General features: G+C 36.4%; 1 protein-coding gene and 2 long non-coding RNA genes across 4 annotated transcripts; 2 read left to right on the top strand and 1 right to left on the bottom strand.

Annotated features, from left to right (window-relative positions):
- LOC107620589 (uncharacterized protein K02A2.6-like) lies at window positions 303-875 on the top strand. Its single transcript, XM_016322723.1, has one exon. It carries the CDS (start codon window positions 303-305, stop codon window positions 873-875), a length of 573 nt encoding a protein of 190 aa, XP_016178209.1.
- Window positions 5604-7759, top strand: LOC107622058. 2 transcript variants are annotated; one of them, XR_002356344.1, is made up of 4 exons: window positions 5604-5755; window positions 5848-5901; window positions 5979-6135; window positions 7728-7759. It is a non-coding gene; the product is annotated as an uncharacterized LOC107622058 (long non-coding RNA). The 2 variants fall into 2 exon arrangements; XR_001616049.2 differs by lacking the exon at window positions 7728-7759 and having other exon boundaries at window positions 5979-6669.
- On the bottom strand, window positions 12215-12986 carry LOC107622011. The gene is made up of 2 exons (XR_001616027.2): window positions 12629-12986; window positions 12215-12390 (listed from the first exon to the last, which is right to left on the bottom strand). It is a non-coding gene; the product is annotated as an uncharacterized LOC107622011 (long non-coding RNA).

The raw sequence follows: 27133 nt of genomic DNA, 5'->3' as shown, positions 1-27133 counted from the left end.
CTTTAGCCAGAAAGCTCGTCAGAGCCGGTTATTACTGGCCCTCTATGATGGCGGATTCTAAAGAATTCGTGAAAAGGTGCAGAAGGTGCCAGGAGAACGCCAACCTCCACCAAGCGCCAGTGGCCGAGCTGAGCCTACTAACGGCTTCCCGACCTTTCTCGCAATGGGGAATCGACCTGTTATGACCCTTCCCAATCGGGCCAAAGCAGGTAAAGTACCTAATAGTGGCCATTGATTATTATACAAAGTGGATAGAGGCCGAGCCGTTGGCTAGGATATCCTCGGCAAACTGTCGGAAGTTTATGTGGAGGCAGGTAATAGCCAGGTTTGGAATCCTGGAAGTCGTCATCTCGGATAACGGGACGCAGTTTGCTGATAAGAAATTCGGAGAAATCCTTGCTGGCTTGGGCATAAGGCAAAAGTTCTCATCAGTCGAACATCCCCAGACCAACGGTCAAGTTGAAGCTGCAAACAAGGTCGTCTTGCAGGGCCTCAAAAAGCGACTTGACCAGAAAAAGGGAGCATGGGCAGACGAGTTAGCTTCAGTCCTTTGGTCCTACTGCACAACCCAGCAGTCATCTACCGGGGAGACCCCTTTCCAACTCACATATGGGGTAGAGGCAATAATACCTGTGGAGATCGGTGAGCCGAGCCCACGGCTACTCTTGGGTGGAGTTGAGAAAGCTGTGGAAAAGGATTTGATAGACGAGGCCAGGGAGATGGCCCATTTGTCAAAATCGGTGCTAAAACAAAGAATGGCCGTGCGCTACAATACCAAAGTGCTCAAGAGAGAGTTTGAACGAGACGACCTGGTCCTAAGGCGTAACGATATTGGACTCCTGACACCGGGGGAAGGAAAGCTAGCGGCGAACTAGGAAGGCCCATACAGGGTGAAAGAGGTGATCGGCAATGGTGCCTACAAGTTGGAATGGCTGGACGACAAGGAAGTCCCGAGAACGTGGAACGCGAGCAATCTGAGAAGATTCTATTCCTAGATCCAAACCCGCCGACCGGACGAGCAACCTGCCATTCCAGCTGGCTTAGTAAGACGTTACTTTATGTTAGATTGTTTCCCTTGTCATATATTTGTTATCATTTTATATTTAGACCATTTGCCACCACTATTTATCTACTACTTGCCATCTCCTTTTCGCATTCATTATTATTAATTAAGCATCCACGACGAGTAAGCAATTTCATAACGTCACGGTGCCCCGGACTGATCACCCCGAGAACCACGAAAGTAACGAACGCCATAGTATGCGGCTACTAATACGATAAAAGCCACGACCTGGCTTCACCAATTACCAGCGAGACGGTAAAATGTTCATGAGCAAATAGCTAATACCAACAAAACAGTAAAAGAACACAAAGAAAAATTATCACCGACAAGGCGGGAAACAAGCGGTTTGTTACATGCCGACCAAGCGGCAAACAGATTCAAATAGTTTAAAAGGATTACAAAGTTTACAAGTCACAAAAAAACAAGTTACTTCTTCGGCATGTCAACAATCTTGCCATCCCTAATAGTCTTGAAAATGCCAACAGCCGAAGTATCAAAATCAGGAGCCAGCAGCTTCACTGGAGCCTTGAGGGCCTCCTCAGTCATCAAGATGGCACTCTTACCCTGCTTCATGGTGTCTTTATACTTCTTCTTAAACTCAGCAGCTTCACCCTGGGCCGTCTTGGCCGACGAGAGGGCCTCATCGCGCTCCTTCTCTAGCACAACCACCCGACCTTGAGCAGTATTAAGTTGACTTTCCAGGGTAGGCTCTCGCTCGGTAAGACGCGCTATGGAAGCATCAGTGGTCTTGACCTTTTCCTTAGCAGTCTTTACTTCTTCCTCAGCAACCTTGACCTTCTCCTCGGCTGTCTTGGCCCTCTCCTCGGCAGCAGCAAGTTGCTTCCGAAGCAGCTTCACCTCATCTCTATACTTGGTGTTAGCCTTGACAGAGGATTCAAGCTTCGCTTCCAGAGACCACGTTCCTGCCAAGGCAGATTCAGCCTTTCTCGCTATAGCTGCTCTCCGGAGCAAAGTGCGGTACATCCATCTCGCTTGCGAAGCGAGGTCCCACCATAGAAGAAGTCCTCTGTGCCAGGAAGCAGTTGGGAATCGATAAAGTGCCCGGCATCAAAGTTCTTCTCCATAACGGTAAGAACCCCCTCAAGATTGGAAGACGGCTTCCTTTTCCTTGGATTGTCAACCAACACCTCAACCTCAGGACTGGAAGACGACTTCCCTTTCCTTGGATTGTCGCCCTCCTCCTCAACTTCTGGGCTCCACCTCTCGTCGGGGTCCCGAACCACCCCCTGCCTCCGGCTGAGGACTCGAAGCGGTGCTGGTTCTGGCCCCCTCACCCTGGGTAGGTTGGGACTGGACCTCAGGCTCAATGACGTTGTCCGACGGCACTTCCTGGGCAGGGGTAGCGGAGTCATCGTCGCTACCGTCAGCCAAGAAAGTGTTGAACAAAGCATCGAGTCCTATCACTTTCGCAGACATTGACACTGCAACAAAACACGAAAGCCAATTAGTCGTCAAATCGGATGGATAAATGAGGACAAGGGTAAACATAGGTAAATTGCCAGATGGCTACTCACATATATAATTCCTAGCAATGACCCGATCACCTATAAGGAGAAGAGGGTTAACGAGATTCTTCCCAAAAACAGCCAACAATACGTCGGCAACCCTCTTGTTCTCAGGAGATAACCCTTTATACGTTATTTTAGTAAAGGCGTTAGCTCCCGCCCCGAAACTCCAGTAAGTCGGTATGCGACGCTCCCTTCTAACGTCAACCAAAAGGGATGCCGACCTTCAGCCGGGCGGACCTTGAAATATTTATCCTTAAAACCATGATAGGAATCTTCGAATATGCCGAAGATCCTGCGACCTTGGGCCGCCCGAAAGGACATGAAGCCCTTTTTAGCCCTCCCCTCTTTCGAAGGATTCGTTAAAGTAAAAAGAAAAAAAACACTTCAATGGAGACCGGCAACTCCAAATGCTCACACACCATCTCGAAACAGCGGATGGAGGCCCAACTGTTCGGATGCAATTGAGATGGTGCCACGTCACAAAAGTTAAGTAGCGCCATTTGAAAGGGGGAGAAGGGGAGGCAAACTCCCAGGCGAGTAAACATGGCCTTGTACAACCACATCCAATCCTGGACCTGGGGAGAGTGCAGGTTTAATTTGAATATTCGTTAGTTATTGGCAGGAACAAAAACTTCATAATTTGCCTCCTCGTCAATTCCTCCACAAAGGTAATCAGCTCGTCGGAACTTGGTAAGTTCCTCCAGGGACATTTGATTTGGGATTTCCTTCACATCTGAAGTCACCCAAGCATATCGGTCATAGGGCGCCGGTCTCACGACCCTCACGATGGGACGCTGGGCCATACCTACAGTGAGGGCACCACCCAATATCAGTCTAAGAGGCCGGGAAGCCGGTACTAATACCAGGAAACTATAATTCACCTATTCAACAACTATAATAAAACATGGTATAAATCTATAGCCAAGAGCAAGGCCAGGAAAGTAAAATCCTAGAATGGTAACCCCCCTACAGTATCTACCTAATGCTAAAAAGCCAACAAATATGCAATTCATATCAAGAGTGCAACGTACATGCAAAATCAGGAAGATGAACAACGAAAATAAACAACACTACACCAATGCCAGGAAGAGAAATAGGGAGCTTACTAGGATAATGACGATGATAAAAGGGGATCGAAAAACTGAGAATGATCCGGACAAAGCAGGGGCTCACAATAAAGATTTTGGGAAGAGAATGGAGAAAGAAAAGGAGACGCAGGCAGTGCAATGGAACTAAAAGGAAACCAAAGGGAAACTGAAAAGAAACCAACTCTAAGAAGTGCGAAGAGCAGGGGCAAAATAGTCTTTGCTTGTGGGGTTTCGAATTGCCCATTAAGAGCATTAAATGCTCGACGCGAAAAACGAGGCGACTAAAAGACGTTCCCCAGTAACGAACAGGCACTCACGCATGAAGAAGGCGCGTCCTCCATGCGGATGACTAACCAAGCAATGACACATGAAAGAGAAAACAAAACACGCCACCAACGGCGCTCACGACCATAGCTGGCGTGTTGGGGGCACTGTTACGGCCCGGCCTAGCTAGCTTGGTGGCCGACCCGGCCCACTGACGACCCAATCTATGCGATCGGATCGGCGCACACAACCCGTCCGATCTTGCGACCTGGACACGCGCCCCTGCTGCTAGCTGCATGACAGCTGCAGGAAAGGAAGCTTTCTGGAAGGAGGCCTCCCCCTGTGGGGCCCGCCTTATTGACAAGATATATAAGGGGAGGGTCCTACCCCTCCCCCAAGGTACGTCATCATATCCTTTACTCCTTTATCACCTGCACATTTTCTGACTAGAGCGTCGGAGTGTCCTTGTAGGTGAGAACCCCTCTCCTCACGAAGAGCTCGGGAAATCGTCTGCACCCGCCATTCACGCCCGGACCCAGATCGAGGCTGGAACCCACCTTCACACCCAGCAAACATCTTTGAACCGTCTGGTAACCTGTAAACCCCGCTAAAATCGGAAAATAATTAGTCAATAAATCAAATTTTAAATAGGAAAATTAAAAATACAAAACTAGTATCAAAATAGGATAGAGCTCGTCAAAACGAGAATTTTGATACCAATTTCGAAAATTTGGCCCAAAACCGGACCGGAAGGACCGAACCGGTTGAACCGGGGCACAAACCGAGCCCGTGGGTCCAACCGGACCCATAATATAAAGGAAACAGCAGCCTTCTTCTTCCTCATTAGTTGCTGCAACGCCAAAACAGAATTGGAGGAAAGGGAGAGAAGCACTCAAACCCTAACCCTTTGATCCACCATAACTCCTCCGTCCGGGCTCCGATCGCCGCACTGTTCGCGGCCACACGCTCAGCGCGTCGAGCTCTACCTTTCTATTCGAACAATTTCACTGGTAAGCCTCCTATTAAGTTCAGAATCCCTATCCCTCTTTCTTTGGTAAACTTGGAAACCTATGGTGAATCTTGTCCAATTTCTATGTTCTAGGTTCAAGTTAGCTTCCGGAACTTGTGGGCTCAAGCTATTGAGCATATGGGTATGGTAAGAACACCCTAACCCTAGCTCAATCTTGTTTTTGGTAATAGAAAACTGAATTGGAACATATATATGTGTCGTTTACACGGGAAAGAGACTTTCTTAGTGAAAGTAGCTTGGTGTTGGGCTGGTATTGAAGAATATACCTAGGAGCTTGAGATAGAGATGCGGAAGGACTACCCACACCTCCATTCAGGTAACGCACTCTGAATTTTGAGGACAAAATTCCTAATTAGGTGGGTAGGATGTAAACCCCGCTAAAATCGGTATATAATTAGTCAATAAATTGAATTTTTGATAGGAAAATTAAATATGCAAAACTAATATCAAAATAGGATAGAGCTCGGCAAAACGAGAATTTTGATATCACTTTCGAAAAATTTGGCCCAAAATCGGACCGGAAGGACCGAACCGGTTGAACCGGGGCCCGAACCGAGCCCGTGGGTCCAACCGGACCCATAATATAAAGGAAACAGTAGCCTTCTTCTTCCTCATTAGTTGCTGCAATGCCAAAACAGAATTGGAGGAAAGGGAGAGAAGCTCTCAAACCCTAACCCTTTGATCCACCATAACTCCTCCGTCCGGGCTCCGATCGCCGCACTGTTCGCGGCCACACGCTCAGCGCGTCGAGCTCTACTTTTCTATCCGAACAATTTCACTGGTAAGCCTCCTATTAAGTTCAGAATCCCTATCCCTCTTTCTTTGGTAAACTTGGAAACCTATGGTGAATCTTGTCCAATTTCTATGTTCTAGGTTCAAGTTAGCTTCCGGAACTTGTGGGCTCAAGCTATTGAGCATATGGGTATGGTAAGAACACCCTAACCCTAGCTCAATCTTGTTTTTGGTAATAGAAAACTGAATTGGAACATATATATGTGTATTAGGTGTAGTTTAAGAGGGTGTTTATGCATTGGACTTGAATTTGGATTACTTGGAGCTTTGTTGGTGACAAGGCTTACTTTGGGGCTATTTGATTGAGCTTGGAGGGGCTGTGATTTTGAGTTGTGAGGCTGCCTTGGGTGAATTAAGTGATCGGCCAAGGTATGGTTTAAGTTTCGCACGTTTAATATTTACGGTGTTGTGAAAACTTAGGTTAGAGGAACCATAGGATAAGTTGAATTGTTTGTTCTATTTAATGATTAGCCTTGTAATGTTGTTGGAATAGATTTGTTGGTGGCTATATATATTGGAATTATGAGGTGTGGAAGTTATTAATGGTGTGCTCTTATATTTATTTATGATGGATTAGGATTGGTGTTTGTTAATAAGGGTGTAGAGTTGTGTTGTGGTGGTATTGCATTTGCTGTAACTAATTATGTAATGATCAGAATTGCATGAGACCAAGTCTGGGATAAACTTGGGAATATAAGGAACTAAACTGGAAAATTTGCGACCTTTTTGTTAAATATACAATTTATGGCAAATTTTTAAAGTTAGGTTGTTAAATCTGTCCTGCAGCAGAAAAGGTTAAACAGGACAGCAACTTGTTTGTCTTGCTGCGACTTCTACGAGTTGATTTTTGGAGCAAAACTAATTTTGTTATAAAATTTGATTAACTTGCTTTATTTCTCTAAAACTTCAGAATTTAAAAGTTGAGGATTGGGAGTTGTGAATTTTTGAATATTGGTGGTCAAAACTGAAAAGAAACAGATTTCAGCAAGCTATGCATCAACTTCCAATACTTGTAACTCTTAGAATTGAATAGCAATTGGGTTGAAACTGATTTAATGTTAGAGTTGGGTTGATTTTAAGATTATTCGATAATAAGAAGGTTGAGAAGAGTTTGATAAATAGTTTGGTCAGGACGCAGAAAGGATAATTAAGATGAATTATAAGGGAATGATGATGAAAAATGTGAAAGGGAGGTTGTTTATAAAAGGAGTTAACATGCCATGGCTTAATGAATGATTAAATAATGATTATGATTATGAAATGGCTTATGAAAGATGATATCTGAGATACGAGTTTCCCTGGGTAAAAACCGTGGCTCGCCACCACGTGTTCCAGGTCGATTCTCGATACTCTGTTAACCCTACGTCGTAAGGGTAACCGGGCACGTATAAATTCCCGGGTATGGATAACCCCCATTGAGTGATTTATATGATGATTGAATGTAAACTCTATGCATAGACTCTTGGGGATGCGCGACGGGGGACAGTCTAAGGTTTTCGGACTTGTCGGGTTGGCTGGATAACCGACAGATGGGCCCCATCAGCCATAGGACAGGCATGCATCATATGCAGTTGTTTGTTTTGATTGCTATGCATTTCCTGGGTTTGCCTAATTGATATATATCACCTGCTATCTGTTATACTTGCTATTTGTACTATCTGCTTATTACTTGTGCGTGACCTTGTTTGGTTGCTTGTTTCTGTTGCATTGTGAATGATGGAGGGATGGAGGAAAAGGAGAAATGGTTTGGTGTTAGATTAGGATTGAAATTGAGTAAGTTAGGTAGATTTAGAATACCTACCCCTGTTATAGCTTCTGTTTAGTAATTAAGTTGGATAATTGTATAACGGAGTTCTAGGATTGCCCATGGCATTCTCAGGACCGTATTTCTTATGCGCGTGGCACTTTTACCATGCTGAGAACCTCCGGTTCTCATTCCATATTGTATTGTTGTTTTTCAGATGCAGATCGAGAGGCTCCTCGCTAGGCGTCTGGATCCTGGAAAGCGAAGTAGTCCTTGGGTGTATTTTGGTTTTCTATTTGTATATATGTATATATGTATTTAGCTTACTCTCCAAGAAACTTATGTATGCTGCTCCTCTTAGAGGTTGAGGGAGAGATAGGAGTTTATTTTGGTATTTTGGTATATTTTGGGGATACCTATGTATGTTCATATGTATATATATATATATCCTCTGGCCAGCCTTAGCTTCGCAGGCTAAGTCAGGGGCTAGTTATGCTATTTCCTTGGCTTTCCTTTATTCTTTTGCTTAACTTTATCATGTTCCTATTAGGTTTCTTAGCACGCAAGTAATCCTTTCCTGAGCGTTGCGCTTTTTGTTTTGCGATTTTGTTTTACCCGTTTTTCAAGGCTCCTAGTTAAGTATCTTTTCTCTATTATTATATATATATTACTATTCTTAGAGGTCGTAATACCTTACTAACTCAGTCTTATGACTTAAGCATAAGATTAAGTATGGTAGGGTGTTACATAACCGACTTACCGTACAGTTTCTAACACACTACTGGACATCTTATATAAAATCGTGTGAAGCTTGAAGCATAGCCAAAAAGATTTAACACTATATATGTAAATATATAGTGTTGTGCCTTGTCAAAAGAATAGTTCAATCTAAATGACCAATCCATTATGTGAGAGCACCAAAACAGATTTTATAATATTAATTTACTAGTTCTGTATAGAGATCTAGACAAGATGCAAAAAATGCTAGTACTTATTTTCAGTGAAGAGGATAAAGCATAAGATTTATAAAAAAAGGGGGGATAATACAGCCACAAAGAACAAAAGGATGAGAAATCCTAGTTGAAAAAAAAGGGGAGGGGGGAGAGGGAAAGACAATATAAAAATGAAGAAAACATAACTGAAACTAACCACCCAAAGCATGAAGTTTGCAAGACTAGACATTTGTAGATAGAAACAAACTTGCTCAAAATAATTGAGATGTAATTAAGAAACCTTATCAGCAAATCTCTGTACTGGAGGTTCCCTGCTTTATGCCTCTTCAACGAGGCGGTGGATGAGGAAAAGTCAGACTGACGAAGGGAGGAGGCGAGGCGGTATGGAGGAGCCGAGCAGGAGAACGAAGAAGCCGAGCAGGGAAGCGAAGAATGGAGAACTCACAAATAAAAATGAGGAGTTAAAATTAGGGAAAGTGCTAAAAGCTTGAGAGAGTTGAGACGGTGAGTGACTTGGGCCTTAGGGTGGAGCCGTGGAGAGAGGGGGGTTGGGATAAATACCAAAACAATAAAAATAAAATGTATGTATATTTTCGATTCGATTTGATTCGATTCGATTTTATAAAATCAACTAAAAACAGAACTAAACCGATCGGTTTTGTTAAAAAAATCCAAAAAATCCAATATTTTTTATTTTCAAATCGATTGTTATAATTTTCAATTCGATTTTGCGCTAATTTTCGGTGTGGTACACCCCTAATGCCACATATTAATGATGTTCCTACAGATCTGATCATCTTGTATTTATATTAATGCCACATATTAATCTACCACGATACCTATGATTCTTATCATTTCTCATTATGAAGCGTGTGAATTTAATTATTTATGATTGAAATAAAACATTATAATAATGTAATTTTAACGAGGGGAGTGGGCTGTAGCACAAAGGTATGTCGCCGCGCATTTTTTTAATTATTGTTAAGTATTTTAAGTAATAAAAAAATAAAAATACTTTTTGTATTCTGTAAAAAAATACATTTATTAAAAAATGCTTCTCGTATTTTGGAAGAAGTTTATCGGTTTATCCTCATATTTCTGAATTTTATTTAAAATTTCCATTTGAGTATTACACAGAAAATCAAGGCATATAAGTATATAACAAATTTTAAGCGCTGTTGTTGGGCCTAAAAAACTAAAAAGCGAGAATTAAAATAAAGAAGGGAAGGCCTAAAGGCTAAGGGCATGGTGATGTCAAAAAGGTAGCTAGGCTTTGCCATTAGCATATACACCCAAATTTGTAGGACGGCACACCACGTGATTCTGATCTGATAAAAGCTCTAAAGTGTGCGGTGCAGCCGTGCAGGGTGCCACTGCCAGGTTTCATTTTGTTTCTGAATTATTTGACAATTTGGTTCCTCCTAACCCATGCCCCCATTCCACCGCGCACCACACCAATAGCCAATTTTCATAATTCACCTTATTTCCTTTAAATTCTAATGAAATTATTACAAATCTAATCATATTAGATATAGTGATATATATGTTAGGAAATTATTTTAATTTTTTAATTTATTTATAAACAATACATATATTAATTATAATTATAAATTATATTATTTTAAATTAAATGACTTATATAATAGTGATCTCATTTATTGTTATAAATACTAAATTTAATAAATTATAATTATTTTTAATTTAAAATTAAATGAGAATAAAATTAGATATTATTTTTTGTTCTTTAGATAATTATCTTTTAGATTTTAGATATATTATCTTTTAGACTTTAGATAATATTTTATTTAGATTTTAAAGTTTAATGGGTGTCATGATTAAATATAAATAGTACTTTCAGGATTTCGTCCCCAAACCTTTGTCGCTCTTTCCAATAGTCACAATTCAGCTCTATTAGGGATATAGAAAGTTTTGGTTGAGGAAGATCGAAAGAATAATAAGACTGAGATAATTCTTCCATCAATCTCCGATCTATAATTCCTGATTTTTATAAATAAAGATACGTTTACGCATTATCATATATTTTTTGTGATTATAGATGATTTGGTTAATAAAATAATTTATTCCAACGACATATACATAAACGAGAAAGCCTAGGAAATCAATTTTATATGCCGCGAAATAATCAACATTTACTTTTGGACGTTTTTTCTTTTTAATTTTAAGAATTTTTTAAAAATTTTTATTTTAGATAATTTTTTAATTTATTTACAGTCCAACTAATAGTTAATATTCTAATTGATTATCTAGTATGATTATATATACTACTGTACAATGATGCGATGGAAACAACTGGAGTATTAACTATGGCAAGGATTAGTAGTTTGTTCAGGCTATAACATCGAAAGTTAGAAACAAACACATCATCACATGATGGTTAATAATTTGATGCAACAATTGATACATATTTTCACTCTTTTATTTTATTCTCTTAGCCAAGCATATCCGAATTATTGTTTGTCTAATTCTCTAGTCATAGGTTTTTTAAATTACATATATTTGTACTTTTAGCCTATTTATGATCATATTGGATTGAATTTATCTCAAATTAAGATTGTCAGATGAAAAAAAAAAAAAACAAATTAAAATTACTAAAAAATATAAAAAGTAAAGGAAAAATAATCTGTTCAATGCAAATATTTATCGAAAGGGTTCTGGAGGAGGGGCTAAGTCCAAGAAAAGAAGGGTTGTTTTTGGACCAAAATATTTGGCTGGGCTAATAAATTGGGTAACGTCGAACCTAATTTAATAATTAAATTTATTAAGAATTAAAATGTTTGACTAAAAATTTCTTAATAACTGATTTGCCCATTTATATTCTCACCCAACTTTGTCCCAACTCCCAACTCAACGCTATACCTATATAGCTTTAGAATTTAAAGTCCCCTTCTATATTTGATCATATTTGCCTTAATAGAGCTAGAGGACCACGTTTGACATTTGTTTGCGATTTTTTAGTGGAATGTTCTGATTGGGTTATAGATTATAAATAGACATATCTGCCATTTGCCTGTTGCCCACTTGTAGCAATAGTTTCCATCAATTTCTCCATATACAAATAGCTGTGCTTAAGTCCTCCCTACTTGGACTTAGTGGATACTAATCCATTCTACACCAATCAAAACAAATATTTTTTTTGACTTTATGGGATATTAGAATTATTAAAAATATTTATTAAATGATGGTTCAATTTTTTGTGGTGTTAGTGAATCTTAATAAGCTTTTTATAAATATATTAATTATTTTGTTTATCCTAAAATTTATTGTGTTTAACAATAATTATTATCTTCTATCATTTTCATAGAAGATTTAAAAAATATTATTATGCTTAAAGAAAGTTGGTATGTGATTAAAAACATAGTTTAAGATCAATAAACAAACTTGTTAAATAGTCATATTTTATATAAAAATATTTGCGATTCAGTTTGGTTTAATTTTTTTTTAGAAAAAGCCATCTAATTTAATTTTATATTGATAGTTCGATTTAGTTTGATTCGATTTTTTACTGAGATTATTTGAACCAAACTAAGTAATTAAATTCGGTTTGGTTCATTTTGGTTTATTCAAAATTTCAATCAATTCAAACGAAAATTTGTCCTACATCTCATAAAGTTTTAATATGAAATAATACAACACAATAACTAATAAAATTCTTGACACAATGAGATTTAACGACAAAAAAAATTGCAATGCGACAATTAAAGTTATGAAAAATTCAATAGACAAAGCAACAAAAAATAAAAACTAATTTTCCTTAATTTTTCAAGCTAAGACAACCACGTTTTGGTGTTCTCTCTAGCAAAACAGCAAAACATTTTCAAGCAAACAAATCTAAAATTAAAAGGCAAATATACCATCTTCTATTGCTCCTCCTATGTCGCCAATATTCTCACTTGAAGTGATATCTAACTGCATAATTATATAACTCACAAAATCATAAAAACAGAATTAAAAATCAAAATTATAAACACAGAATCATATAAAAATTAACAGAAGCAGAAGCACAACAAAATAAAATAAGTTGAACAAATATTCAATAACAATTTTAAAAAAATCAACAAATACTCAATAGGTTGAACAATAATCAATAACAACAAATCAACAACAAAATATGTTGAACAGTAATTAAATCAAAAATTGAACCAACCTAACTCATAAGCTCCATTCTTGAGGACGGCAACGTGGAAGATAACGGCGCCTACTGGTGCGTGGAGGAAAAGGCGTGGAGTAGACGGCGACTGCTCTGCATGGAGGACGACGAGGAATGGAGGGAGGGGCTGCGCAAAAAAGAGAGAAGCGTGATGAAGAAGGGAGGGAGAGAAAGGGATGCGCCTCCACAAAAGTGCTGTTTGGCAGTGTCAGGGAATGAGAGGACACCAACCGTTTGGAGTATGGGAGAAGTTTTGGGAGCGTTACTGCGTTAGGGCTTCAAAATTGTGGTGACTATGTTAAATGGGTGGTGATCCTCGTTTTGGGAGGGGGAGGGGGTTTGGTTACTTTATTTTGTTTAAGGTTTTTTAGAGTGGAGTTGGTTTGCGTTTTTATTTTTTGATTTTATTTTTAGTATTTTTTATTTTCTAGATTTTATGGAGGTAAAAGTAAAAATAAGTGGTGAAAATAGAAAATAAAATTTTATTATTTTTATTGTTTTTACTTTTTTTTTCATAAATCTAAAAAATAAAAAATACAGAAAATAAAAATACAAATTAAACACACTCCGAAAAATTTTGGTTCAATTCAGTTAAAAGTTTTCCTACTAAAATTAAAAATCAAACTAAATCGAACCAAAAAACAGTAAAATGTCATTCTTTTTAGTTTTTAATTTGTTTAGTTATCGATTTTGTCTGTTCAGTTGATCGATTTTATTTGGTTTGGATGGATTTTAAATATCCATGTTAACAAATTTTTTTTGTAAGTTGGTGTAAAATTTGTCACAAACAAATTATATATGCCGTTTATTTTTCTTTTTAAATTTGCGCGATTTATGGAAATGTCAGATTTGACCCCACTTTGAAGAAAGTGGTGCCATTATTTATACGGTCCACATTGGCCAATAATAGTGATAGCCACAATTAAGGATAATGTTGACAATGAATTTTGACAACCATTTATATATGGGCTATCCCTTTCTTAAATTTGCAAAGGAATCAACATTTCGAATTTGGAAAGGAGAAAGTTCTCTGCCTCTGAAATGTCTTTTGGGAGATCCATTTATTATTTATCATGGTCTGCAGCAAAAGTTGGAACTTAATTAGAACCACGGATAGATTTGTTGCACTATTTTCTTATCTTTATCTCATGCAAAATTGGGGTTGACTTTCTATATAATACAATAATAAAAATAATGTTAGCGGCAGCAATTTTTGTGATTTGTAGCCATCAAATAGTCATCAATAATAGTTTTAATGGTGTGAGATTGGTATGAGATTTCATCTAATAACTCACTTTTTTTTGCTAGTTACATACTGACCAAAATTTAACAAAGTTGCTGGCCCCTAAATTTTTCCATACAATAATACATAGCATAACGTTTGATAACTAAACAAAAGTGGTTTCTTGTGGGGAAAAAGCTACAACATTTATTGTTGTTATTAGAGTATTATTATTTAGAGAAAGTATAAAAATTACTTTTCAATTAGTAAATATTAATCAATTTTAAAATTTATGTTTATAATTTCTAATTTAATTTATAATTTAAAATTTAGAATTTAAGGTAAATAAAATAATTTAAAAAGTGTATTTATATATAAATATATATGATGTTTAATTTATTTTTAATGTGTATTTTGTATTTCAATATATATTTTATACGAACGAGTGACTTGGTGACTGATTTTTAATGTGCTTATAGCATGAGTAGAGACAAATTTTGAGACAATTAACATGTTCGAAAAAGTATATATAAAGGAAACGTAACTAATACAATTGGTAGTTATGTTAAGAGTGGCAATATTCTATAGGTTGTTAAAGATTGTTAAGCTTGATTCTTGAGCAAGCTTTTTGGTTAGTCACAACCTCTAAATACTAGTCTCTCCTCTGTAGTGTGTAAGGCGCATTCAATCATATCATACAATTCTTCGTTGAATTTTCTTATTGTCATTAATTCTTCACCAAGAAAACTTGTTATTGTTCTTTAGTTTTCGAAAACTCTCAAGTTCCTTTCATTGTATCAAGAGCTAGGTTATCTTGATCCATAGTTCATATAAATACTGCTACATCAACCAATACCAATCCTCAATAGAATAACAATATTGCTGCAACTTCTTCATTCATTTTAAAAAAATTTTAGAATTCCATCAGTAACAAACTTAGAGAAAACAATCATAAAACATATAACAATAGAACTTGGCTGCGATCAGGAGCCAGGACCTTAAACACCATCTTCAATCCTCTTCCATCCCATCTCAATATGCTTCAACGGTTGATAAGATTGTTGGAATTGAAAGTCAGATTTACAAGAGATTGAGGCAAGAAGATTACAACATCATCTCCTTCCTTCTTGACTTAATGGACGATGGATTCACCAACAAAATGGTGGATTGCATGTTTGCACATCAGACTTGGCGCAAGGTTGTGGAGTATTTTGTAGAATCAACTAAGTACAAGATTAAACGATTCAAAGCTCAACTAAAACAAATCAAGAAATTAGCTCTAAGTGCTTTAAATTATATTTGAAAAAAAAAAAAAATCATTGATTCTCTCTCTACTCTTGGTGAACCAATCACCATTGAAGAACACAAAACAACTATTCTTGCGGGATTAAATGAATATTACCAAATACTGATTTGAAAAATTTCTTCAAAGCGTGAGAAATTTTATTAGACATATGGCATCAACGATTAGGATATGCCAATGCTAAGATTGTTAGACATATTCTGACTCAATGTAATGATTCAATAAATAAGATTCAATCTTCTTCTTTCAATGGTGTTTGTGATAATTGTGTTAGAGCTAAAATGCATACCTTGTCATTGGCTAGTTCTATTATTGTTTATCATCTACCTCTTAAATTAGTATATTCTGATGTTTGGGGTCTTTCCCTTATACTAGTTGATGCCCCGTGCACTTGTACGGTTTTATTACATGATATTAAAGATAAATAATTTGATTATGTAATTAGAATGAGTAAATAGGATTAGCTGAAATAAAATAAATTTTATTTCATGCATTTATAAATAATACAAGAAAAAAATACAGCACAATGTATACATATTAATTAAACAATGAATGAAAAATCTTTAATTTATTTAATATAATATTCACCTTAAATTCTGAGTAACTCGTCTTATTACATTAATTAAATAAAAAATAACAGAGATAATTTTAAAGTATATACTTATACAAATACAAAAAAGACAAATTAAAGCACAATTGTGATAAAAAACTAAAAATTATAATGTTATTATGAACTCAAACAAAACACATATTTTTTTAACTAAATATAATATTTGTATATTACATCCATCAATATATTTAATTGAATTGAATTATTCTAACAACAACTGAAAATCAGCAATATCCAAATTCATTCATGAAAACAAAATAAACATAACAGTGAACACTCTTTATATAAGATATGCAACATTACTCAACTTCTTATCCTTATCAACAACCATGCAAGTTTGTTAAAAAGTATGAGCAATACAATTAATATTAATAATTAAAAAAATAAAGTTGATCAACTCAAATGATAATTAGAATCTTAATTAATAATACAAATTTTAAAAGAGAACAAATTTCACACTACTAATTCTTTATATATATGTTTGAAAATAATAAAGATAACCACCAAAATTATTTTAATATTTTTCAAACATAATATTTTTGAGTTTAATAATACATGACTTTACTAACATAATGAACTTAAGTCATTATATATTTAGTCTCCTTATATAGAGAAAAATCTAGCAAGATAAATTATTAATTGAACATTACTGATATTAGAAAATTGCATTTGAAGTATAAAAACTACAAAGTAGTATATATTGACTTTATGCCGATCAATTTGAACAAAAAGAAAAATTTCAAAAATAATATTCATTCATCATAATTTATTTATAAAACTTAATAGACAATATTCTAAATTCGAATTCTAAATTATTTATAAATCTCTTTAAAAAATCAAATTTTATTTATTACTCAAACAAATTAAAAAAAAAAATCAGATACTCAATTTAAACCCTAAATTTAGAAAAAAAAAACTTTGTCCAAAATCTGATTAGTCAATATATAAATTAGAATGATAAAAATTCAAACTGGTACAACAACATAAGAATTATAAACACCTTAATAAAAATAATTCCAATTGGAACAAAGTCCATTAGCCCTTCACCTGTTGGCCTCTCGCAGCAACACAGTAAATTCAAAAGGTAGGGATACCAAAAGACTTGACTCTAAATTTAGTTTGAAGAATTAATTACTTATAAATACAAAATCATATAACTTAAAAAGAACTTGCATACATAAAAATCTAAGAAAAATAAATGATAGCTTCAACAAAGTAAATGTGTTTCGAGAACATTTATGAATAAATTATTTTTTTTTTTTTACTTTTGGATAAAGTTCTAATTTTATTAAGGGGATATAAGGTATTTCTTCTAATTTTTAATTTTTGTTAAGTGAGTAAAGAATGACAAGAAACCTCCAAGCCAATATTAAGAGAAAAAGAATTTGTGAAAAATATGAAATTGAAACATTGACATGACAAAAAGAAGCATATTTTATTTTTTTGGTGTATTATTAGTACTTTTGGCTAGTGTAAAATTTATGCATTTTTTTAAAAAAAAATATTTTAAATTCCAATATGAAGATAGTAAGTAAATCTTAAGTAGAGTAATAGACCAAGTAGTAAAAATCATTCTGTTAAAAAAAATGGTGCATATATGATGAAATAATTAACTATGATGCAAAGAGAAACAAAAGAATAATAGTTACCAACTCTTTTAAACTTTTTGTGTATAAATATCTTAAAAAATATTACAAGAAAAAGTGTATTTTTTGACGCTAAAAATCGACGGTTATCTCTCTCGTCGATATTTTTTGACGGCTTGCTGTCGATATTATTAAAAAAGATAATTAAAAATAAAATATTAAAATCGACAGCAAAGGCGTCGATTTTTTTGATAATCCATTAACCGTTCTTTCATTATCGACACATTGTCGACGGATTGGGGGCGGAAAATACTTTTATTTTAAAATCGACGAACGCAGCGTCTATTTTATTATTTAAAATATCGACACATTTTTTCGTCGATAAATTTAAACGGTCTTAATCACTTTTTAAAATTAAATGGATGGTACAGATTTAATTTATAAAATCGACGCTTAAGACGTCATTTTTTTTCAAATTAAAATTGACGGGCATGCTGTCGATTTTTATCAATAAAATAAATTTCTCCCCACTCACTCCCCGCGTTTCCTTCATTTCCCCAAATTCACCATTTCAATTTTCACCAACCTTTATTTTACCCCTGAATTCACCTCTCATACTTCAACCCTCCTTCTCCATCGCCGCCGTCGCTCTGCTGCTTCTGTCGCATCGCTGGTGTCGTCGTTCCGCTGTTGTCGTCGCATCGCTGTTACCATCGCTTCGTCTCTCTGCACCGTTGTTGTTGCTGCTCAATCAAAATTAGTTACTCACTTACACACACACTCTCTCTCTCTCTCTCTCTTTCTCTCTCTCTCTCTCTCTTGTTCTTCATTGATTTTTCATCAATTTTATAGTGAAAATGTTGGATTGGGGTGAGGATGGTGGTGCTTCTGCAGCTTCCTTAAGAGCATCAAGATGATCTCTCCCTCCTCCTCCGCCTCTCCTCCGATGATCTCCACAAAGAATCAGGTTTTCCTTTTCTCTCTCTCTCTCTCTCTCTCTCTCTCTCTCTCTCTATCAATTTCAAATCTTAAATTCACTTTAACTTTTTCTCTGTCTCGCGTTTTGGAATTTGTAAACAGAGGAGTTTAGGACATTGATTCCTAAAGGCTTTGAAGTAATTGGAGCACTTGCTTACGGAGCCGGCGCCGACGCTCAAGCGGCAGTTCAAGCTACTCACAGACTGATGAAGCTTTTATACGGTGAAGAGGAAGGGGATAATCGATCGGTGATCGGAGCAGTCGCCACCGGTTCCGGCGAGCTGAAACTTTTCGTGTCGAAGAGTGGAAAATCGAATAGCCTCGAAGAGGTTAATTCAGTTGTTGAAGAAGAACATTAGGAGAAATGTGTGGGAGAATAGTTGCTTGATTCGTTGTGAGCTTCCGATCAAGTTGCCAGTATATTATCCTCTCAAGAATACGAGTGGTTAGTTATATTTAATTTTTTGTTTCTTCTAATCTCTAAATGTTCGTTTGGATTGGTGTTAATTTTGCTTTGCATGTTCTGCTGAGGTTGTATTTTGAAATTAACTTCAATCAATTCACTGTATTTGCATTGCCATGTAATGAAGCAATCTAGGGATTGAAAATTGGGGTTTGTGAGCTAGTTGTGTTAATTGATAATACTTTGATGATGGAAGTTATAGAGCACATGACTTATGAGATGCAATGAAAACTTTAGCTCCAAGTAACTTAATTTGAGTTGCAAGATGCCTTATAACTAAGAACATATGTGTGCGTCCGTTTATTTTGGTGAATCTTTGAACATGTGATAGGAACTGAAGAATTTTTGTCTCACTGCATTATTAAGTATGATTCCACTTTTGGTTGTTGATGATACTCCATTGTTGCGCATGATTGCTTTGCATACTTTGATCCAGCTTCGAGCAATTATAGAGCAGTGTGAGAATGGATAAGCAGCTGTGCATCTAGTTGCTGATGGTTTAATCAAGGATTTTCCTAATCCCCCTTACGATTACATCTTAATGGATTGCTAGGTAATGTTTTTGAATTTGAAAAATTTTTATACACTTATTTTGCCAGGTAATGTTTCGCTTACTCCTGATGTAATTGATTCCACAGATGCCAATAATAGATGGGTTCGAGGCAACAAGGAAAATAAGAAAGATAGGGTTTAGGGTTTAGGGTTTAGCCAATAAAAGATAGTTTTGTATTGCGGATGAAATCTGGTAAAAAAACAAAATTAAAAAGTCGATTCCATCTAGGATTTTCAAAGTTGAACCTTGGAAGGTTGTTTCTGATCTCTCCTTGGATGGAAAAAAGTGAAATGTATTTCATTATTTGATATATAAAGTGGAAAGAAACTTCTCAGCATACTGAATCCTTTGACAGGGTTGGAGCCTTGGAGGAAATGCAACTTCTAATCTTCTATCTTGTTTGAATCTGAGTAAGAATAAATTGGTAGTTTTAACTCACTTGAAGTGCTAAATACCTCATACAATATATGATTGGATCACACATTCACTCTATTGACACAACAAGGTACCTATATGCTCTTCTCTTTTGTCTCACACTGAAGAATTTGCATGGGACCGGTTCAAGATCTTTTGGTAGTTGAAGAACTCTATTGACACAACTCTTATATTTCTTTCCAACGAACACTAGGCATGAAACTAAATGTGAAAAGGTGTGTATGTTATAAACTTGGCAAGACACTCATCAGTCATCACTGGCTTAATTTTGGGGCATCTACTCTTAGTTACACGCACATGCACGTATACAACTACATTATTATTCATTTGCAAAAATGAAATCTCCCATTGACAAACTATGGTTTATGTGATTTTCATGTGAAAAGGTGTGACACATAATATGTTTTTGTCTCACACTGAAGAATTTCATGCCTTAATGGTAGTGTTCTCTTTAACAGCTTAGGGCCATCATCAGGGTCTGCTGTGCCTGTTGCAGAGTACATTCCAGGTCAGGAATCAGGAGTTAGGGTCAAATTGATGTCCTATATATCCTATATGTTAGCATGATCTTTTTTTGGGTATTTTTTTAACAGAAGTTGAATTATTACCTTCAGCCCAGGATGAAGCCAGGCTCCTTGTTGTGGATGTTAAATTAGATGTACTCTGCTATGCTTCTAAGAAGCTCCCTTTGAAGCATGCAGTTTCAAGATTAATCATTCCTGGTTTAGCTTATCAGTTAATTTTTGTAATAATGATTCTTTTAAAGTTTTGTAGTTTAATATATTAGTGCTTTCATTAAGAATTAAGTGGACTAAAAAAAGGGTTACTGTTAAAATTTATCTTGTCTTAAGTCTTTATGTTAGAAGATTATTTATTATTTTAATAAGTTTGTAAACTCATTATCTAATATTTAGTATAATTTTTTTTATATTTAAAAGTTTATTTGTCTTGTTATCTAATATTCTATATAAATTTTATTTCTATATTTAAAAGTTTATTTGCATTAATTGTTTACTATTTTTCAAATAGAAAAAATAATTAAAAAAATATAGCTATTAAAATTGACGGTAGCATTGTTGCTTTTTAAATTTAAAATAGACAAAAAAAAAAAAAAACAAAATATAGACAAAGAATTTTTCGGTATCTGAATAATTAAATCGATGGCAATTATGTCGATTTTATTGAATCAAATATTGATAAAAATGACGTCGATTTTGTATAATAATATCGACGGCAATGTTGTCGATTTTATTGAATCAAATATCGACAAAAAAGGTATCGATTTTATATAATAATATCGACGGCAACGTTGTCGATTTTAGTAAGAAGGTAAAGTTATCAAACTCATATTATAGACGGAAATGATGTCGATTTTATTAAATTATTATCGACGGCTAGGCAAGCCGTCGATTTTATTTGAATTTTGAAAAATCGACAAGCTTAATAGCGACCACCTCCAACGTCGATTTTGCCGTCGATTTTTAATATTATCGACGACATAGCCATCGATTTTAACAATGTTTCTTGTAGTAAAAACTGCTGAATGAGATTAATATGACAATATCTATATTTACAAAATTGAAATTGTATTTATTTACAAACAATTAAAAAGGGAATACTAAATCTATAAGCACAACAATTTTCAATACATTCGAGGCTGTAATTTAATTTTTATTTCTAGAGATTAATACAGTAGTGGATATCAATTCTGAAGTTGAGCTACAATATATCTTTTCAATCATAACATACATCAATTAAATTTTATAGTAATTTATTGACATAATTTTGATAGATTTAGAGTGAAAGTGAGTTTGGTAATTTTATCTTGTACCTTTGCATCAAGACAAAAACAATTCATGAATACTGCATGTGCGACAGAAAAGATAGAGAAGACCATAATAAAGTAGCAGACTAACAGTTATTGGGGTTAGATAAAAAAATACAATTGAATGAACTAACTGATAATATTTTGATTCATGCAAAGGAACCCGTTAAATTACAATTTGAGAATTGTAATTAAGGTAGGCACTCCAAACTCTAAACGAAGGATCGTTAACATTCAAACCTTACAATCAAGGAATTAACATTTTGGAATAGTGACATATTGTATAAGAATTTATTTTAGGGACTGAAAAATAGCAAAAAATAGACCCTAAGAGAAATCAGGAACTCTACAATACCCGCACAAGTCACATTCTCAATAGAATCTACTCTTTTTCTCTTTCTTTTTTTTCTTTCAGGACTACATGCCTCCACATCATGATGATCATAAAAGGTCAATTTGATCAACCTAAACAAATAGTTGACAAAGTAATACAAATATTTGAACTTGTAGTAAATAATACTTGCTATTACTATGAATTATAGAATAATGCTTACTATTACTATGAGTTGTGGAATATCTTGTTATATACTATCAGCTGACTAATTATCATACAGTGTATTTAAAAATAAATAAATAATTCAGACATAAAAGTCAAGTGATAAACCACTATTTTATAGCTTATCTTGTGCTCAATTGAGTGGTTTTATCAAGTCTTTGCACACTTATTCATACTAATTTTATGATTTTACAATTCCTTCCTAGTTTTGTTCCATAATTGAAATCTTGCTTCCTAAGCCTTTAAATTGTGTATTTTAATTTCCCTTTTTTCCATTCGATGCCGTGATTTGTGCGTTAAGTGTTCTTAGGCTTATTAGGGCAGGAATGGCTTAGAGGATGGAAAGGAAGCTTGCAAAAATGGAAGGAGAACGAGAAATAGAGGAGACAACCAGCGAGCAGCGATGCGCACGCATGGCTCACGCGTGTGCGTGAATTGGAGTTCGCACAGCGATGCATGCGCGTGCCTGACGCGTACGCGTGATACGCGAAAATGACCATCGATGCCTATGCGTGACATGCGCTACCTGCAGAAATCACAGAAAACGCTGAGGGCGATTTTGGGCTAAGTTTGGACCCAGTTTCCTGCCCAAAAACACATACTAGAGCCAGGGGCCAAGCAGAGACTCAGGACATATTCTCATTCGCATAGTTTTTAGTTTTAGATTGGAATCTTAGAGAGAAATCACTCTTCCTCTAGGTTTTCTACATACTCATAGTTTTTATAGTTTATGCTTTTGCTTTGGATATTGAAGAGTCATTACCTCCGTTGAAGTTGATATTATTATAGTTTGCTTTCTTATTCCTTTACTCTTTTGATTACTTATTAGCCCTGTTCAGATAAGCATGTTGCACTTTGGGATTTATTAATGCAAAGAATTATTTTTACTTTTAATTAATTTTCAATTCCTATTTTATTTAATTTATCATGTCTTCTTCTTATATTTCTGTGAACGTTATATTCATGTCAATGGAGTAGACTCCTAACTTGACTTTGGAGTTGATTAATAGGAGAATCTTGAGTTGGAATACTCAAGTGTTAATTTTAATTGGAAGTTGTTGGCTGACTCTCTAGTCTCTAACTCTAATCCTTTCTTGGGGAGAGGATTAGGACCTGAGGTTTATAGTTGGTTAGTTAGTTACTTGACTTTCCCTTATCAGGTAAGGGATGACTAAGTAGAACAACAACCTCTTAATATTACACTTGGGAAAATCCAACAAGGATAGAACTTCCAATTAATCTTCTCCGGGTCAAGGCTTTTTATTTGATTATATAAATCTCTTTTAATTTACATTGCTTTAATTCATAATCATTTATTTTTTCGTCATCCAACTCTCAAAATTTCTCGGAAAATTCCTGACTGATAAAATAGCACCTTTTTGTCAACTCGATGGGAGACGACCTGGGATTTCTACTCCCAGTATTTTTATTCTAAAATTTGTGACAACCCTTTCTAAATTGATAAGCAGATTTTTGCTGGTTAAGAACTGTACTTACAACGCCGTTCTTACTATAATTTCTTAATTGGCTGACTTTTGCCCCCATCAATTTTTGGCGCCGTGGGGAGTTACGATAGTGTGCTAAATTATTAGTTGGTATACATATTTCTAATTTTTGCATATTTTATTTTATTTTATTACCATGAGCTGTATGTTTCTTTCATTGAATGACGCGTTCGCTACCTGATCCGAGCTTAGCTGCATTTGATCCTAAAATTGAAAGAAGTATTTCACATATTAGGCGAGCTCGGTGTAGGTTAGCCTCTGAGGGTGGTGAACTAGTTACTACCAATTCACCATTTTCTTCTGAAGGTGAATCTGAAGCGCCATCTGAGGAAGAAACAAGCTCCTTTTCTACTGATACTGTTGATTTATGTGCAGGTAATATGGCGGAGCCCAGAAGGATTACTCTCTAGGAAGCAGGTGCTCGAGACTTTACACTGCAACTGTATCAAGTGCGTCACCCAAATCTGGCTGCAAATTTTAAACTGAAGATTGCGCTAATCAACTTAATGCCTAAGTTTCATGGCTTACCTGCTCAGAAGCCTATCAAGCACCTCAGGGATTTTTAGACAGCCTGTTCTACTGTTAGGCGTCATGGTGTAGATGAGACTTCTATTCTGCTAACCGCCTTCCCGTTTTCTCTTGAGAGAAAGGCAAGGTAGTGGTACTACACTCAACCTGAAGCAGTTGTTACTAACTGGGATATGCTCAGGAGGGAATTCTTGGAAAAATATTTTCCAGCTGAAGTTACTGATAGACTGAGGAAAGAAATTTCCTGCATTATTCAAGGCAAATCAGAGACTCTCTATGAGTATTGGGAGCGCTTCAGGAATCTTCTGGACGCATGCCCCCACCACATGATTGATAGGTTGGTGTTGATCAGCTACTTCACACAAGGCATGAAGCCTCAGGATAAAACTACATTGGATGGTGCGAGTAATGGTTCTCTGAAAAAGTACAAGACCGCAGATGAAGCGTGGCAACTGATCACTGATCTTGCAGAGTCTACTCGAAACGTCAGGCACAGGAACAACCATCCCAATGCTGTTGCAGAGGTTTCCTCTAGCAGTGAGACTACTACTTTCACATAGGCTATATGTGAGATGACCAACCTACTGAAGCAGATACAGCTAAATCAACAACAACCTCAGCCTCCCCCACCACAACAAAGTCAACAGTTGGTTCCTCAATGAGTATGCGGAATATGTGCTGATTATACGCATTACACTGATGAGTGTCCACAACTCTAACAAGAAGACAACACCTTGTCAGCTACTCATAATTTCTATGACTGCCTGAATCAAGGATACAATCAACAAGGCGGCAATTACAACCAGGGTGGAAACTACAATCAAGGTTGGCAAGACAACTCCAACCAGGGATGGAGAGATAATTCCAATCAAGGATGGAGGGACAACTACAACAAAGGAGGCAGAGACAACAATAGAATTCAGAGGTGGAACAACAACAACAGGCAGCAGAACCAAAACCAGCCTTACAGAGCACCTCACCAAAGGCAGTCCCAAGTGCCTCAGAACAACCAACAGCAGGTCCCTCAAGTCACTTACCCATCTTCATCCCCCAATGAAGAGTTGCTTCACTCTATTAAGACCATAGAAAGCACACTTACTGGTCTGACATCTGCTATACAAGCTCTCGTCTCACAGATGGGATCGTCGAATGCCTCCAACATTCAACCTGCAACCTCCAGTACACTCCCGTCTCAGCCTGTACCCAACCCCAAAGGAGGAATCAACACCATTACTTTGAGGTCCGGGACTACACTACCAGAGAGGAGTCATGCAGAGCCAAGATTCATAGAAGACACTCCAGTTGAAAGTACCATGGAGGTAGAGGATGCTGAAAAAGAAGATGTAGTACAAGACTTGGTTGAAGAAGAAGCAGCTCAACTAAGGAATGGAGCACCCAGGGACGCAGATGCTGCATGTGGCGTCATTCCTATTCCATTTCCACACCTTGCTAGGAAGCCTAAAAAGCAGATGGAACTAGACCCTAAAATGGTAGAAATATTCAAAAAGGTTGAAGTAACCATTCTACTTTTTGATGCCATTCAGCAGATACCTAGATATGCTAAGTTTCTAAAGAATTTGTGCATGCATAAAGATAAATTATAGGATTTAGAAACTATTCCTCTAGGTAGCTCCATTTATGCTTTAGTGGGTGATATACCTGAAAAATGTAGTGACCTAGGTCCATGCATGGTTACTATTGCTATAGATGGTGTGAAATTTTCTGACTGTATGTGTGATTTAGGAGCGTGTGTTAGCATTATGCCATTGTCTGTATATGATGCTTTGAGGCTCCCTCCCTTAAAAAGGTCGGCAGCTCGTTTTGTTTTGGCTGATAAAAGCATAATCACAATGGTTGGAATTGCTGAGGATGTGCTGGTGAGCATTAAGGGGCTCACGTTTCTCATTGATTTCTATATTTTGGAGATGCCCCCTAATGACTCAGGAAGACCATCATGCATCCTGCTGGGAAGGCCATTCCTGAAGACTTCAAAGTTCAAATTAGATGCCTTCTTAGGAACTTACTCTTTTGAGATAGATGGCAGAGCAGTGAGCTTCAACTTGGATGAAGCTATGAAGCATTCTTCGGAAGATCATTCCATCTTCTAGTACGACATCATTGATAAGACTGTAGCTGCAGTTCACCAAGAAGAAATAGAAGAGATGCACATAGAGCATGGTCCAAGTGTGGGGAAACCCTCTGAACACAATGAGGACACTTTGCCATCATCACTAGCTCTAGATGATCCAGTGCCTAGCCATGAGCAGAAAATGGAGTTGAAGCCCCTTCTAACCCACCTCAAGTATGCTTACCTTGAGGATAATCAGAAGCTTCCAATTATCATTGCAAGGGAACTCACTTCCCAATAGGAGGAGCAGCTACTTAGTGTGCTGAGAAGACACAAGAAAGCAATTGGGTGGAGCTTGGCGGATATAGTAGGCATCAGCCCTCAAGTTTGTGAGCACAGAATATTTTTAGAAGAGGGAGCAAGGCCTGTCTGTCAACCTCAGAGGTGGTTGAACCCCACCATCTTAGAAGTTGTCAAGAAAGAAGTGACCAGGCTGCTTGAAGCAGATATCATCTACCCCATCTCAGATAGTGAATGGGTCAGCCCAGTACAAGTGGTGCCCAAGAAGTCTGGAGTCATAACAGTGAAGAATGAGCATGGAGAGCTCATAGAAACTAGAGTGCAGAATTCATGGAGAGTTTGCATTGATTACAGGCGCCTCAACCAAGCTACTCGCAAGGATCATTACCCCTTGCCATTTGTTGATCAGATGCTTGATCGCCTGTCAGGTAAATCACATTACTGCTTTTTAGATGGTTATACAGGCTATTTTCAAATTCATATAGCTCCTGAGGATCAGGAGAAGACTACTTTTACATGTCCCTTTGGAACATATGCATACAAGAGGATGTCTTTTGGCTTGTGTAATGC

The sequence above is a fragment of the Arachis ipaensis genome, chromosome B10, assembly GCF_000816755.2.
Source record: "Arachis ipaensis cultivar K30076 chromosome B10, Araip1.1, whole genome shotgun sequence".
In the NCBI taxonomy this organism is placed as follows: Eukaryota; Viridiplantae; Streptophyta; class Magnoliopsida; order Fabales; family Fabaceae; genus Arachis; species Arachis ipaensis.
Note: the sequence above shows the minus strand (reverse complement) of the source record. Positions and strands in the feature narration are given on the sequence as shown.